The sequence below is a fragment of the Lithohypha guttulata genome, assembly GCF_036872675.1.
Source record: "Lithohypha guttulata strain CCFEE 5908 chromosome Unknown scaffold_9, whole genome shotgun sequence".
NCBI classification, from domain to species: domain Eukaryota; kingdom Fungi; phylum Ascomycota; class Eurotiomycetes; order Chaetothyriales; family Trichomeriaceae; genus Lithohypha; species Lithohypha guttulata.
In genome coordinates, this window is record NW_027042758.1 from 109,518 (window position 1) to 123,378 (window position 13,861).

Consider the following 13,861-nt stretch of genomic DNA (forward strand, 5'->3'; position numbering starts at 1 on the left):
ATGGGCGACGCGGGCATTTTACCTCCTCAAAAATCACTGGACGTCAACTCTCTTCTCCAGCAATTGACCATAGAGGAGAAAGTCTCGCTCACAGCAGGGAGAGACTTCTGGCATACAACGCCGGTTCCTCGCCTTTCGATTCCCTCAATACGTCTATCTGATGGACCCAACGGTGTTCGTGGAACAAGGTTCTTCGACAGTGTGCCAGCTGCCTGTCTGCCATGTGGCACAGCCATGGGCGCCACTTTCGACAACGATCTCATCCGCCAGCTCGGCCGTCTTCTAGGTCAGGAAGCCAAAGCGAAGGGCGCGCATGTGCTGCTCGGTCCAACAATCAATATCCAGCGTTCACCGTTAGGTGGACGTGGATTTGAATCTTATTCTGAGGATCCGCTATTATCTGGCATTCTTGCTGGCGAGTTCTGTAGAGGTGTGCAGGATGAGAAAATTGTACCCACCCTGAAGCACTTTGTCTGCAACGACCAGGAGGACCAGAGGATGGCTTACAATGCCATTTTGACGGACCGAGCCTTGCGCGAGATTTACCTTTTGCCATTCCAGATCGCCACCAGAATTGCGAATCCCGGTGCTGTGATGACTGCGTATAACAAGGTGAATGGTGTCCATGCATCTGAGTCGCAGAACCTGCTGGAAAATATACTGAGAGGAGAGTGGGGCTGGGACGGCCTCGTTATGAGTGACTGGTTCGGCACATATAGCACCTCGGAAGCGATCAAGGCCGGCCTCGACTTGGAGATGCCTGGATCTACACGATGGCGAGGAGCAGCACTGACGCACGCCGTATCGGCTAAGAAGATCATGACGACAACATTGGACGACCGGGTACGCAATATTCTGAACCTGATCAACAAGACAGCAGCATCAAACATTCCTGAGAACGCACCTGAGACCGAGCTCAATCGAGATGAGGACAGGGAGCTATTACGGCGAGCGGCTGCCGAGTCTATTGTGCTGCTCAAGAACGAGGACAATATCTTACCTCTGAAGAAAGACAAACCAGTCCTCGTGATTGGTCCAAACTCGAAGATCGCAGCATATTGTGGTGGTGGTAGTGCTGGGCTGAATGCTTACACAGCCATAACACCGTTCCAAGGTATCAGCTCTCGATCGACGTCCACTGTATCCTTCTCGCAAGGCGCATACGCACACAACAATCTTCCTGAGCTAGGTCCTCATCTCACCACATCGGCAGGCAAATCTGGATTTGCTTTTAGTGTCTACAATGAGCCACCAGAAGCACCGAACCGGTCGCTTTTAGAGGAGCGACATCTGACAGCATCAAATATGTTCTTTATAGATTATTCTCATCCTCAACTGAATGAGATCTGGTATGCAGATGCTGAAGGCACCTTTACGCCAGAAGCATCGGGTATTTACGACTTCGGCTTGGCTGTACAAGGTACTGCAAGGCTGTACGTCGATGGCCAAGTCATAGTCTCGAATGTGGAGAATCAGAAGCCCGGCACATCTTTCCTAGGTTCTGGAACCATCGAAGAGATAGGCTCATGTCAACTTGAGAAAGGCAAACAGTACAAGGTTCTTGTTCAGTGGGGCTGTGCGAAGACGTCGAAACATAAGGTTGGTGGTATCATCGATTTCGGTCATGGTGGCCTCCGTTTTGGTGGATGCTTACGCTTGTCTAGCGAGCAGGCTATCGAAGAGGCTGTTGTTGCAGCCAAAGAAGCAGAGCAGGTTGTCATTTTCGCTGGCTTGAATGGAGAATGGGAGTCAGAAGGCTTTGACAGGGACACTATGGCATTGCCATCTGGAACGGACAAGCTGATCTGCAGTGTTCTTGAAGCAAACTGTAATAGCGTTGTGGTGATTCAAGCCGGTACTCCTGTCGCGATGCCCTGGATCAACAAAGCGAAGTCGGTACTACACGCGTGGTATGGCGGAAACGAGACAGGAAACGGCCTTGCCGATGTGATATACGGTAATACGAATCCTTCCGCCAAACTCCCACTCACGATACCCAGACGTGTCAACGACAATCCCGCCTTCTTGAACTACCGATCAGATGCCGGTCGAACACTGTACGGAGAGGACATCTTCGTAGGATATCGATGGTACGACAAAGTCGAGATCGATCCCCTGTTCGCTTTCGGGCATGGTCTGAGCTACACGAGTTTCGAGCTGAAGGACCTCCACGTCTCAGGGAACGGATCGACGAAGACTATCTCGTTGACACTGACCAATACTGGGTCGATGGCAGGTGCAGAAGTCGTGCAGGTTTATGTGGCGCCATCGACATCCTCAAAAGCAGCACATAGAGTGATTCGACCAGTCAAGGAATTAAAAGGTTTCGCCAAAGTCTACCTCGAGCCGCAACATAGCCAGGTTATCGAGATACCTGTTGAGATGGTTCGCGCAACGAGCTTCTGGGACGAAGAACGCGGCGCTTGGTGCTCCGAGAAGGGGGCGTATGTGTTCAGTGTTGGAACTAGCTCGAAGTGCGCATTTTTGCAGTCAGAAGTCGAAATCTCGGCAACCCGATGGTGGTCCGGACTATGATCTGCGATGCTTCGGGATCTATCTGGCGTGATATGGGTTGGTATTCTCGGAGCGGGCGCTTGATAGGGTATTTTGGACACTAGTAAGCGGATTCTAGGCGCTATTCATCACCAGTAGTAGTACTTTCCAGCTTCATTTCGATCTGTATCTACCCAAGTTTGTAAGCTGACACTACCGATCGTCTCAGATTTGTCTAGCTGTCTCAATTTGTCAGTGAAGTCTCGGAGATACTCTTTGGCTCTTGTCGCCGGGCCAACACCATGTTCTGACTGGTCCATGTCTGTGTAAGGACATGAAAGCAGTACTGCAGCCACGTCTCGTACTTTGTACACCACATGCACGCCTAATGCTTCGAAACTCGATTCTGATATCGAGCAAAGAAGTAGGAGCATTTGTCGACATAGATCCTCCTTTGTATACCAATCGAAGGTCGGAGTCGAATGAGCAATTCCAGGCGACAAATTGTTGAAGACCAGAGAGAAGGTATCGGCTTGGTCCATGATGATCGACTGTAGCCAAAGATGGGTGACATGGATATCTGCACGAAGTGTCGCGAACTGAGACTTGAGTACGTACCACTCCGGGCTGTTAATCTGGAATAAAGACCCGCCGCCATGCTCACCCTCGTGCGACGATCCCCATTGTCTAAGGTACCACGGTACACTGTCAAGCATATATTTCAGCTCGTGAACACGCGATCGAAGGTGGTTCATGTACGATACTGGATCTCTTGTACGAGTGCAATGGCAATGCGCGACTCTGCGATCGGTCGGCTGCTTTGTAGAAACGCTAGCAACAGCGGCCCAGAACAGTCTCGAGCGCAGATTGAAACCAGCTGTTATGGTGGGTCGAGCAATTGGTGAAGGTAGGTAAGTTACCTCAGTGATCTGCTCGTCATCTTGTGGTACTGGCAATAAGTCCTCCAGATCCAGATCGTGCAGTAGTGAGCAATCAATAAAGGCGAGCCTTTCTTTTCGGTGATTTTGAAGTTGTAAATGCACATACCCACAGAACATCAACCAGAACGCCTTCTTCCGTAATTGCGTTTCAATAAGGTTTAACCCCGAGTATGCTTGGATGCGATGCAGCTCTAACAGCCTTGCAAAGAGAATGGCTTCACTCTCGATCATTCGCGATTTGTTGTGTTCGCCAATGTGGAAATATGCCAAATAGAATAAATACGGAATTGCCCATTTTGTGTGGTTCACTTCGTCAAAATACCTCGGTCCTCGTAATCGAATACATTTCGCGTAACAGTAATCGACCATATCGAGGCGAGTTTCAAATCGCAATGGGGTGGATGCGTTTTGGCACTCTCTGAATCTTTTGGCGCATATACCGGCAGTGAATGCGCAAAGTGCCACGACCATAGATAAAAAATGTTGGTCCAACATATCCTTGTTCACACTCAGGCTTGCGCGAAATGTGGGACGATGAACGACAGGCAGTAAAGGATAGAGATGATCCAGATAGTCGTTGGCCATTCGCAGGACTAGCTCTCGGGAGCATATATCGTCGGTCGGATATTGAAGGTTCGACAACTCGCCAGAAGGTGAAAAATGGCTGTGGTGCGATGCAGAAGCGACGCCCGTCATGGACATATCTGGTGTACGACTGAGTCTAGCCACCATATTCGCAGTTGGCGGTGCATGCCCATGGGTGTCGGTAAGCGAGCTAGGTGATAGATAGGCTTGCGCTGTATGGAGAACTTGAAGGTCTGGAGACAATGGTTGAATAGGCTCTTGATCTAGTGCACTTGATATTGCGCAACCATATAGCCCAATCTCTGCATCATCGTGCAATGCACTCTCTGAGGACAAAGTAGGTCTTGGACCCGGATTTGATCGACATCTCAGTAGTCTTCGACCGTCAGTCGCTGTTCATACAGAGAGAAGGATATATCTACCTATTACGTGGACCTTTTGGCCCCCGTCGTCCAACTGGAAGGAGGAAAGAGCATTCCAGGCCACGTTTTGCACATCTTAGGCAAGCTTGTCCGCCGCGCAATTTTTCGACACCAGAGGGAATGGGTAAGTTACTGCTCGAATCAATCTGCAGCGCTACGGAGGTATCATCACAGACTGTGTTCGATCTACACCTGACTTTCCTCAGTCGACACGCATCGCAAGCTTGAGACGTCGCGATGGTTCTCTTGAGTGGCGTTCTGGTCAATTCCGACGAATCATCCATGCCTCTGGGTCGAGCCACTCAAGGACACTCGTAGCTTAAGCCTCGAGTGAATGCACGCATCATGAAAATCGAGTACTGGAAGCAGATGCTCGACTTCGGTTTTGACCTGAAGAAACGAACCACCTTCGAGGTGTTTGAACTAACGGTCCAGAACATCTACCCGGTCTACCTGCTTGATTCGGTCACTGTGTGCGCTTTGTCGGGCTCGCCTCGGAACGCGTTGATTGCTGCAATACATCAGGCCTTCAGTACATCTTCGACTAGATAGGCAGGAAGCACGTTGACTGAGCGACGATAGTTCACAAATTGCACGTTCATACCGATTCACGTCTGAGCCATGCAGAAGGTGTGGTACAGGCGCATAGTATCAATCCCATCATTGGACATATGTTGGCTGCGGTGCAGTCGCGAGAGACCTGGCATTCTGCAAGTCGTCCCTACCTGTTCTTATCAGGTCCATAGTCTGAGCTTCGTGTCCTTTTCTTCCTCATGAGTCCCTTTGTACAGCTTTGTTCGTTTCTTACCATTATTGATCGCGTCAGAGGGATTTGTGATGGGGACACGAGGGCTTTGTATGTTGGGTCTCCCTCCTATGTCTGGGTGGATTTTGATCTGACGTACTGTCAGCAAAAACCGGTCTACCTCGATGTTGCTGAAGCCAAATACGACCGAGATCATCCGTCTTCAAGGTAGTGGCCTTGTGGATGGACATCACAGTCAAAGCAGAATACAAGCAAATATGCCAGCCCATTCATAGGACATCAGGTGCTCGGGCTGTGTACCTAGTGCGAAAGCGTGTAGCATGGATACAAGTCACGCATCCCCGCCCTTTCTGTGGTTGCTACATCTGATGCTGCAGCAGATCACATCCCCTGGGTCGAACGCCAGCAAGGAAGCACTAGGTGAGAAGCATTAAAGACAGTCGCAGATGAGATTCAAACCGCAACCCGGAGTGGTTGGCAATCAGACAAGCACTGCCAACAAGGTCGCAGAGACGTCAAATCCAGCTGTAACCGCGAATGTCCTCGCCAACAGTAGCTGCGAGAGTTTAGGCACTGTATCTAGTGCTTTCGGCTTGTTTACTCGTTGCATGCCGGGGTTCAACTTGTATGTGCTTTGCTTTGCCCAAAGAACACATGAATCATTTGCCGATGTACTGCCCCATCTGCGAGTACATAGCCGAAGTCCTAAGACGTTGTTGGTGCGGTATGTCTCGTCACGAACGGGATACTAAGCGCGGCGGTGGAGATCGTCACGTCTAGCCCTGGATCTCGCAAAGAGTAGCACATTGTAGCAAGACTTGTGTGGACATATGGCAGAGTCAGTTGCCCAGCACATGAACCAATGATATACGGTGTATTTTCGCCGCCTCGAAGTTTCTCCGCCTTCGACAAATAGAGTTCATTTCGCCAGCTCTTCGGGCGATGAGGGCCGGCGCCCGAGTTCAGTCGCAATTTCTCCTTACAGTATTTTCATGGCAGTCAAGAACAACTGGGGAATTTCCCCACTGATCTCAGCCCCGTATTTTGAGAGACTACAGACTCGATCTCCTCCACCTCCCATGATCACGTACGGAACTAAACGGCACTGCAAACACATGCCAGAAAATCGAAGTGGAAAGCTTCTGGAAGCCCATGCGAGTGCGGTCAGATCAATTTCCGAGATATGTCCAAGGTAGTTCTCTTGTTCCGCAAATTGCTATAAGAACATGATTTCCTATTCCCAAGTCAGACATACATCAAAGCCATCGTAAACGCGAACATACACATCGAGACGCGAACTTCGCAATATCTTAAAGCGAAGGCGAAGCTTCAATCGCCAGTATGGGTGTTTCTGGTGGACCAGTCAACAAGGCTGTTGGTCAAGAATTAGCCTCAGCCCTGCCACAAGATAACAAGGCTTGGTACTCACGAAGTCACCTGTTGAAGCTCAACTTCATTGTATTGTCGCTCATCCAATTCTCGTCTGGCAATGGTTATGATGGGTCGGTCATGAATGGTCTACAAGCGCTCCCCGGGTGGAATGAGTTTATGGGCGGGCCTACAGGAGCTTGGTTGGGCTTCGTGAATGCCATCTACTGGATTGGTGTGGGTGTTGTGTCACCGCTGGCCGCGATGCTGGCCAACAAATATGGTCGCAAGCTCGGTGTCTGGGTTGGATATGGTTTTCTTATTGCAGGCGCAATCCTGCAAACTGCTGCCAACAATGCGGCCGCTTTTATCATTGCTCGATTCCTCCTTGGATGCGCATCCGGATTCTTCAGCAATGCTGTACCACTGCTTATCAACGAGATTGCCTATCCAACTCATCGAGGCATAGTCAGTGCCACTTTCAACTGCGGATGGTACATTGGGTCCATTCTAGCTGCTTGCATCACATACGGCACACGAAACTACGTATCATCGTGGAGCTGGAGACTGCCATCACTCCTGCAGATTGTCCTTCCCCTCCTTGCTGTTCCAGGCCTCTTGATGTGCCCTGAGTCACCACGATGGCTCACTGCGTCTGGTCGCAACGAGCAAGCACGTCGTGTGCTCACAACATTTCACGCTGGTGGCGACTCGGATGCTCCTTTGGTCAACTTTGAGATGATCGAAATTGAGACCACAATCGCTTCCGAGCAAGCTGCTAAGAACTCTGCCAGCTATCTAGATATGGTCAAGACGAAGGGAAACAGGTGGAGACTCGCCATTACAGTCTCACTTGCGATCTTCAGCCAGTGGTCTGGAAATGGTGTGGTATCCTATTACCTTGCCCTTGTGTTGACCACGGTCGGAATCACAGATGTGTCAGATCAGCTCCTGATCAATGTCGGTATGTTGACGTTTGTATTATTCAAATCGCGCAGAAACTAATATATGTACAGGTCTGCAACTGTGGAATTTGATCTTCTCCGTTACAGCTGCATTTCTGGTCGACAAACTTGGCCGAAGACTTCTTTTCCTTGCCTCGGCCGGCACAATGTTGACCAGCTATATCATCGTCACTGGTCTTTCAGGCTCGTTTGCTCAGACCGTGAATGCGGCGACTGGAACTGCCGTTGTCCCGTTTCTGTTCTTCTTCTTTGCTGGCTACGACATTGCCTTGTGAGTATATACTGAACAAGGAAATTTAGTACATCCACTAACAAACCACAGGACTCCACTGCTGGTCGCATATCCTTGCGAGATCTGGCCCTACGCTCTTCGCTCTCGTGGTCTTACAGTCACCTGGGTAACAGCAGTCGTCGCTATTGCCTTCAACACGTTCGTCAACCCTATCGCACTTGAGGCCATTGCATGGAAGTACTACATTGTTTTTGTGGTTGTCCTGGTCGTCATGTGCTTGACGGCTTACTTCTACTATCCGGAAACTCGGGGACACAGCCTTGAGCAGATGGCGTGGATCTTTGATGGGGAAGATGCTGCGGCACCTGCACCTGCTGAGACGAAGGAGCGGGTGCTCAGCCTGTCGTACGAGGCAGGATCGATTGTTGATGAGAAGACAGGCACGAGGACTAGTATTTCTCACAACGAGAAGGTATGAGCAAGTTGTGGCGAGGATAAGCTTTCAAAGAAGCTTGGTGTAGCCGATGGCTGTAGGTGTGATTTAGAGGTCTGGTACAGAGAGGTTCTGAAGTTGTGTAATTTATGCACAATCGCCTCGATCCATTTCAATTAAATAGAACGACAACCTCAAGGATCATGTATTATGTGCATACGGGCGAAATTTTATTCGATAATTGATTTTTGCAGTCGCGAGTAGTGGAGATAGTCACATATGAATATGGAGAACTGGTAAGATGTGGCTGTAGTGGTAGGTGAGTTAGTAAGTAGTGGACAATCCGACGAGGACAGCTATACTAATCACTTTGGTGTGCGACTGCAAAACACTAGTCAATTCCGCAGATGCGTCGTTGGCCACTCTATCTTTGAACGACCTGCATACTACTTCTCAGCCCTGACCACAAGCATATCGTCAACAGTAGACTGAGTGGCATGGTACGATCATCAACAAGGACTCTGAAAGTGCCTACCTCAGTCAGCCTAACAAATGCCACGATAATGTTCCGCATCAATAGAGCTTGATTCGAAGATAAAAGCCATGGCACTGCTCGTGGCGACAGTCGATCAACACGTGGGAGTCCCGGAAATTAATGGGAAGGCACGTCTCGTAACCGCTTGTTCGAACTACACATTGGAAAAGCCACTACTCCGTATGTCTTTGTGATGGCTGACCAGTCTAGTGATGTGCAGGTAGCTTTTCACATCGTTTCGGGCCCGCCGCGTCTGAGCGAAGCCACACAAGCACACACTTGACCTGATATAGCTCATGTCTCAGAAAGCTAACCACACACCAAGGTCAAGACCTAAACAAAACGGGTATGCATATTGGTTACTGAAAACGTCCGAAATCCAGGGTACGAAAGATCCGTGCCGAGATGTCCTTCAATCCGCGCGGAGTTCTGCCCTTGCAGCAAATGAACACGAGTCTCCTCAACCGGATGAGCATGGATAATTATCCACATCTCCCACGTTCGCGTGAGACCCCGTTCGTGATATCATGTTTCGCTTGTTCATGAAAAACCATGCATCCGGTTTTTGCAACGAGTGTGGGTGTCATCAACGAAAGACAGTGTGTTCTAGTAAGAATCACGACTCTTGCAGAATGGTTGCCGCACGAAAATGGAGGATGTTACGAACGCATAATCAAGTTTCCAACGGTATATAAAAGACCATGACTTTGAGCGTGGAAAGGGTGGAAAGGCGTCGAATGCCATGTGCTTTCTGCCTGCACACCACTATTCGAATTTTTTTTAGAGTTTGAAAGGCCTGAACTCTACCACATAAGGTGCCAACTAATGCCCACTAGACCCTCGCCTAAAAGTTTAGCTGATTTGTGATGTAAATGGCAACGAGTGTGATGTTTCTATCCTAAGAAAGGAGTCTACGCATCAAACCCGGTGCAGTGCTCTCGTGTATCGAGGCGCATCATTCCCCAGTGCTGTTACTTACTGCGATCTCCACGTTTGAGACGTACTCTTATTCAAAACTGTGTAATAGCAGTGCCATCTATCTCCGAGGATTGGTCGAGCATCCTTGCCCATACACTAAGCCGATCTGACTGATCACCTGAGATTCCGTCGCTGCATCTACGCGCGGACCATACCCGCGATAGTGCTCGTCTAGGTCAGGATCATGTCCACCTCATCGACAAGCCATTGCCACAAATGGACAAACACATGTAAACAGGGTGAGTTGCGATTGTAGAGTGATCCTAGCACGCGGGAGTCACTAGTATGCCGTTGAGCTCAATCAAACGCTCGCTTGCAGCAGTGGCGACGAATGAGCGGAAAACTTCATCCACATGCCCAAGTATGGTCAGAATCTCAATACATAGGCTATTTCAGAGTTGTTTCATGAATTTCTGCCCAACAACGAGCAAGATGTATGCTGGGCTTCACACCGTTGTCTTTGTGAGCGATGGAGTTGAGTTACTCTGGACTAAGACACAGCAATTTGCCTTGCGTTTGGTGATCGGGACATCAACGATAACGCCGTTGGAGTGTATCTCTAATCTCGAAGATGAGCCTCATACAGACAAGATGTCTTTGATGGCTACGACGAGCAGTGGCGGACCTTTACTAGGGCGGGTCCGCTTCCGCACGATGCATCCGAGACTGGTGGTCTGTTTTGACACGTTTTTGATATTGAGTTCGATGTGTCCATGCCGAAGAAACGGCTTTCACTAATTCAGCCATCGATATGCAAGAGTACCAATATGTAACAAGCTAGTACCTTTCGGACAAACACATATCGGCACTGGCAGATATGATTACTCGATCACAGACGAACTACTGCAAACGATGGTGTTGGTGGAGATAGGCCTGAGGCTGTTCCCCTGACCGTTAGTGAACCTGCATGCATGCCTGTTCCGGACGAACTACTCGTGTATCAGTTCTGTGGACCCCCACCTTCACTTTCGATACGAAACTGTGGACCCCACGTCCTCACGAAGGCATCTTAAGCGACCACTTTGTCAGTGTGTCACTTATGTTCACGAAGAATCGATGTAGTCGAATTACCTTACCACAAATTGTTCTCCCAACTTCCGTTGCATTCTTGCGCAACATCAGCCTTCTCATAGTGTCTACGATCGAGCAGAAGCTGCTAGCAATATGGCCATGGGAGTCGGTAACGAAGGTGACAAGAAGATTTCCGCAGAAGAGCCAGCACTCGTGAGCCTCTGTTCCAAAGCAGTTAATTTGACCAACAACATCAACACTCACCTCAGCGACTATGCTGAATCTCCAGACGCGCAAAATGAGACCATTCAATCCTTCACAACCAGATTCAATCGGCTTCGTGAAATTTTGTGGAAGATTCAGGCTGGAATGCCACGGCTGACACAAGGAAATGTTTTCGTTCCATACAAAGCTTCACAAGAACTTTCGACAAGAATGCAGCATGTCGTCCACGATCTCGTATCGAGTGATCTGATAGTGGTCAAGCTCATATCGAGTTCACGAAAAACAGGGTTCCGAAAACTCCTTGCTGGCCTGAAACAGGCTTCATTGGACACAGACATCTCGATGTTGAGCGATACCATGGCTCGACATCGTGATGCTCTCAGAAATGATTGGATTGCGTTTAGCGAGAACCTGAGCAAATTCGAACAGAGCTCTGCGTTGAATGACGCCTCGCACATTAGCTCGAAGGATGGCAAAGACAACCTGATGGTCTTTCCAAAAGAACTTGCTGTACAGCCTCCTGCACGAGCTATGCCAGCCAAGATTACGAGTCCACCGCTCCGCCAGATACACGACGACTTCCGACTCAACTCGCCACTCGCTAGTCATTCGCTAGGACAAACAGGAAGTCTGCAACAAGAGACTTTCGATTATGCTCCCGCTCAAGGTGCGACATCGGCACACTCATCAATCCAGCCCGACGAACCTCGAACTCCGCATTCTGTAGATCAGGATTGGGGCAAGCCGAATGTCTGGCCAGGTAGCAAATCTCTTCGCATGGACAACTTTTCGAGAAACTCCTCCTTCCGACTTGGCTCTGTCACATCCATGCAGGAGCACTTGCCTACACCATCAGCAGAACCACAGTTTTGGTCTAACTCTGGCTCAACAGCTGAGAAAGCTGCTCTTGTTGCTGCGCTTGAACGTCAAGACCACAAAGTGCTACAACAGCTGTTGAGAGGCATGTCGAACGGAAATCCGATACCATCAGGTTTACTGTCGCAGGCTGTGGGGAGCAATGATGTCTCCAGCCTTCGTCTTCTACTGACATATGGTGCCTCTGTCAACCATGTCGATGCTGATGGAAATTCTGCTTTGCTTCTTGCTGTGGCTACCTGGTCCAATGAAATGGCTACGCTGCTCTTGGAGCACGGTGCTGACCCAAATCTTTGTGCAGTGGAGTCCAGCATGTCGCCTTTCACATTGGCTGCACAGCAAAACCAGGTGGAGCTTGTACAGCTAATGTTGGACCATGGAGCAAATGTCAACGCTATGTTGTCGAATGGTGATACTCCCATCAATGCATGCATATGCCAGGGAGCTCGTACTGAGATAGTCGCGCTCTTGCTTGGTAGCGGCGCAGTTCCCAATCAAAAAACTCGTGATGGAAAGACGCCTCTATTTGAAGCACTCTCGAGACGACGTCTGGATATTGTGAAGCTGCTTCTTGATCATGGCGCTTCTCCCAACCTTGCAGGTCCTAAGCATCCTCTTTGGCCAGCCACTTACTTACCACCAGCTCTGAAGCTATTGATTGCTCGTGGCGCCAAGCCCCATATGGCCTCGGGTAACATGGAGCTTGCCGCCAGTATCAACAACATCCAATCGATCCAGATTCTGCTTGACGCTGGGGTCAGTCCTAATTTGAAGAAGGACGGAGTCTATACACCTTTGTGCTCCGCTATCCGTGATGATAGGGCCGATATTGTCACACTTTTGTTGAGCAACGGTGCTGATCCCAATCTTCCTGCATCCGAGTATCCAGCCTGGAAGTGCATCAGTCATGGTCGCTTACATTTCCTACCATCACTCTTGGCTGCTGGAGCCAATCTACACTCGCCTTCTGGGATCGCTGAGTTAGCTGTGGCGCATAACAACAAAGACGCACTCATGTACTTACTGCTCAATGGCGTGGACGTGAATGCGGCAAACGATGATGGACGAACTGCATTGACTACGGCTATCCGAGATGATCGTCTTCAGCTTGTAGACATGCTGTTGGCACACGGTGCAAATGTGACTGCACGTGGTGAGAATTGGCCGCTGTGTATGGCTTTGGGAAACCCGACGTTGCTGAAACGCTTGCTGGAACACGTTCAACATCCGAAGAGCATCACCAAGGGGATTATTGAGCTAGCTGTCCAGGCTAATCAGCTAGAAAGTGTCAAGCTTCTCGTCGAAGCTGGCATCAGTGTCGAGGATAGGACTGGCGGTGTCTTCTCGCCACTTACATCAGCTATCCGTGAAAATCGCAAAGAGATTGTTCGGTATTTGCTGGACGAGGCAGGGGCTGATGTCAACTCGCCCGGCGAACATCTTCCATTGATCAAAGCGATTCGACGATGCACAGACTCGAATGACACCGAGATTATCGAACTGTTGCTCGAACGAGGTGCTGATATCAATCTTGTTTATCGTGGATGGAATGCTATCATGCAAGCTGTGGAGAAGGGAGACAAGAAGCTTATACGACTCTTGATCGAGAAAGGCAATGGTATCGACCTGCAGACTCTTGATTCGGATTCTGGACAGACAGTCTACGAGATAATAAGTGAACGTGGATGGTCGGAGGGCATTGAGCTGCTGATGGAACATCGGCATCAGCTACGGATGGTGACTGATGGGTCGATGTCGAGGAACTGAAGATGACTTTCGCGAGAAATGTGTATGTGACTGCCCGTCGTCGTAGGGAGGGCTGCTCGCAGTGGTTCTAGTTACGACGACGTGATAATAGGTAGACTTCGTTTTCGTCTCAGCGAGAAATTTTTGAATGGCCGCCAGGCTCCGCCATGGATGCTCCGGCCCAGGAGGTATTTCGAGGCTGAACACCACGAACTGATTTTATCGAGCTAATACATGAATACTCTTACACTTCGCAGTCTCTCTCTCCCGAAGCATGGGGAGCCA

General features: G+C 49.6%; 3 protein-coding genes across 3 annotated transcripts; all 3 read left to right on the forward strand.

Annotated features, from left to right (window-relative positions):
- LTR64_008387 (uncharacterized protein) lies at positions 1-2,566 on the forward strand (the record flags this gene model as incomplete). The annotated part of the gene is made up of 2 exons (XM_064902701.1): positions 1-2,444; positions 2,491-2,566. The coding sequence occupies 2 exons, from the start codon at positions 1-3 to the stop codon at positions 2,564-2,566; spliced, it is 2,520 nt and encodes an 839-aa protein (XP_064750840.1).
- Positions 2,567-6,548: 3,982 nt separating this feature from the next.
- LTR64_008388 (uncharacterized protein) lies at positions 6,549-8,250 on the forward strand (the record flags this gene model as incomplete). The annotated part of the gene is made up of 3 exons (XM_064902702.1): positions 6,549-7,539; positions 7,592-7,811; positions 7,863-8,250. The coding sequence occupies 3 exons, from the start codon at positions 6,549-6,551 to the stop codon at positions 8,248-8,250; spliced, it is 1,599 nt and encodes a 532-aa protein (XP_064750841.1).
- A 2,632-nt stretch (positions 8,251-10,882) lies between these two features.
- On the forward strand, positions 10,883-13,597 carry LTR64_008389 (uncharacterized protein; the record flags this gene model as incomplete). Its single annotated transcript, XM_064902703.1, has 1 exon — positions 10,883-13,597. The coding sequence occupies one exon, from the start codon at positions 10,883-10,885 to the stop codon at positions 13,595-13,597; it is 2,715 nt and encodes a 904-aa protein (XP_064750842.1).
- Positions 13,598-13,861: the final 264 nt, after the last annotated feature.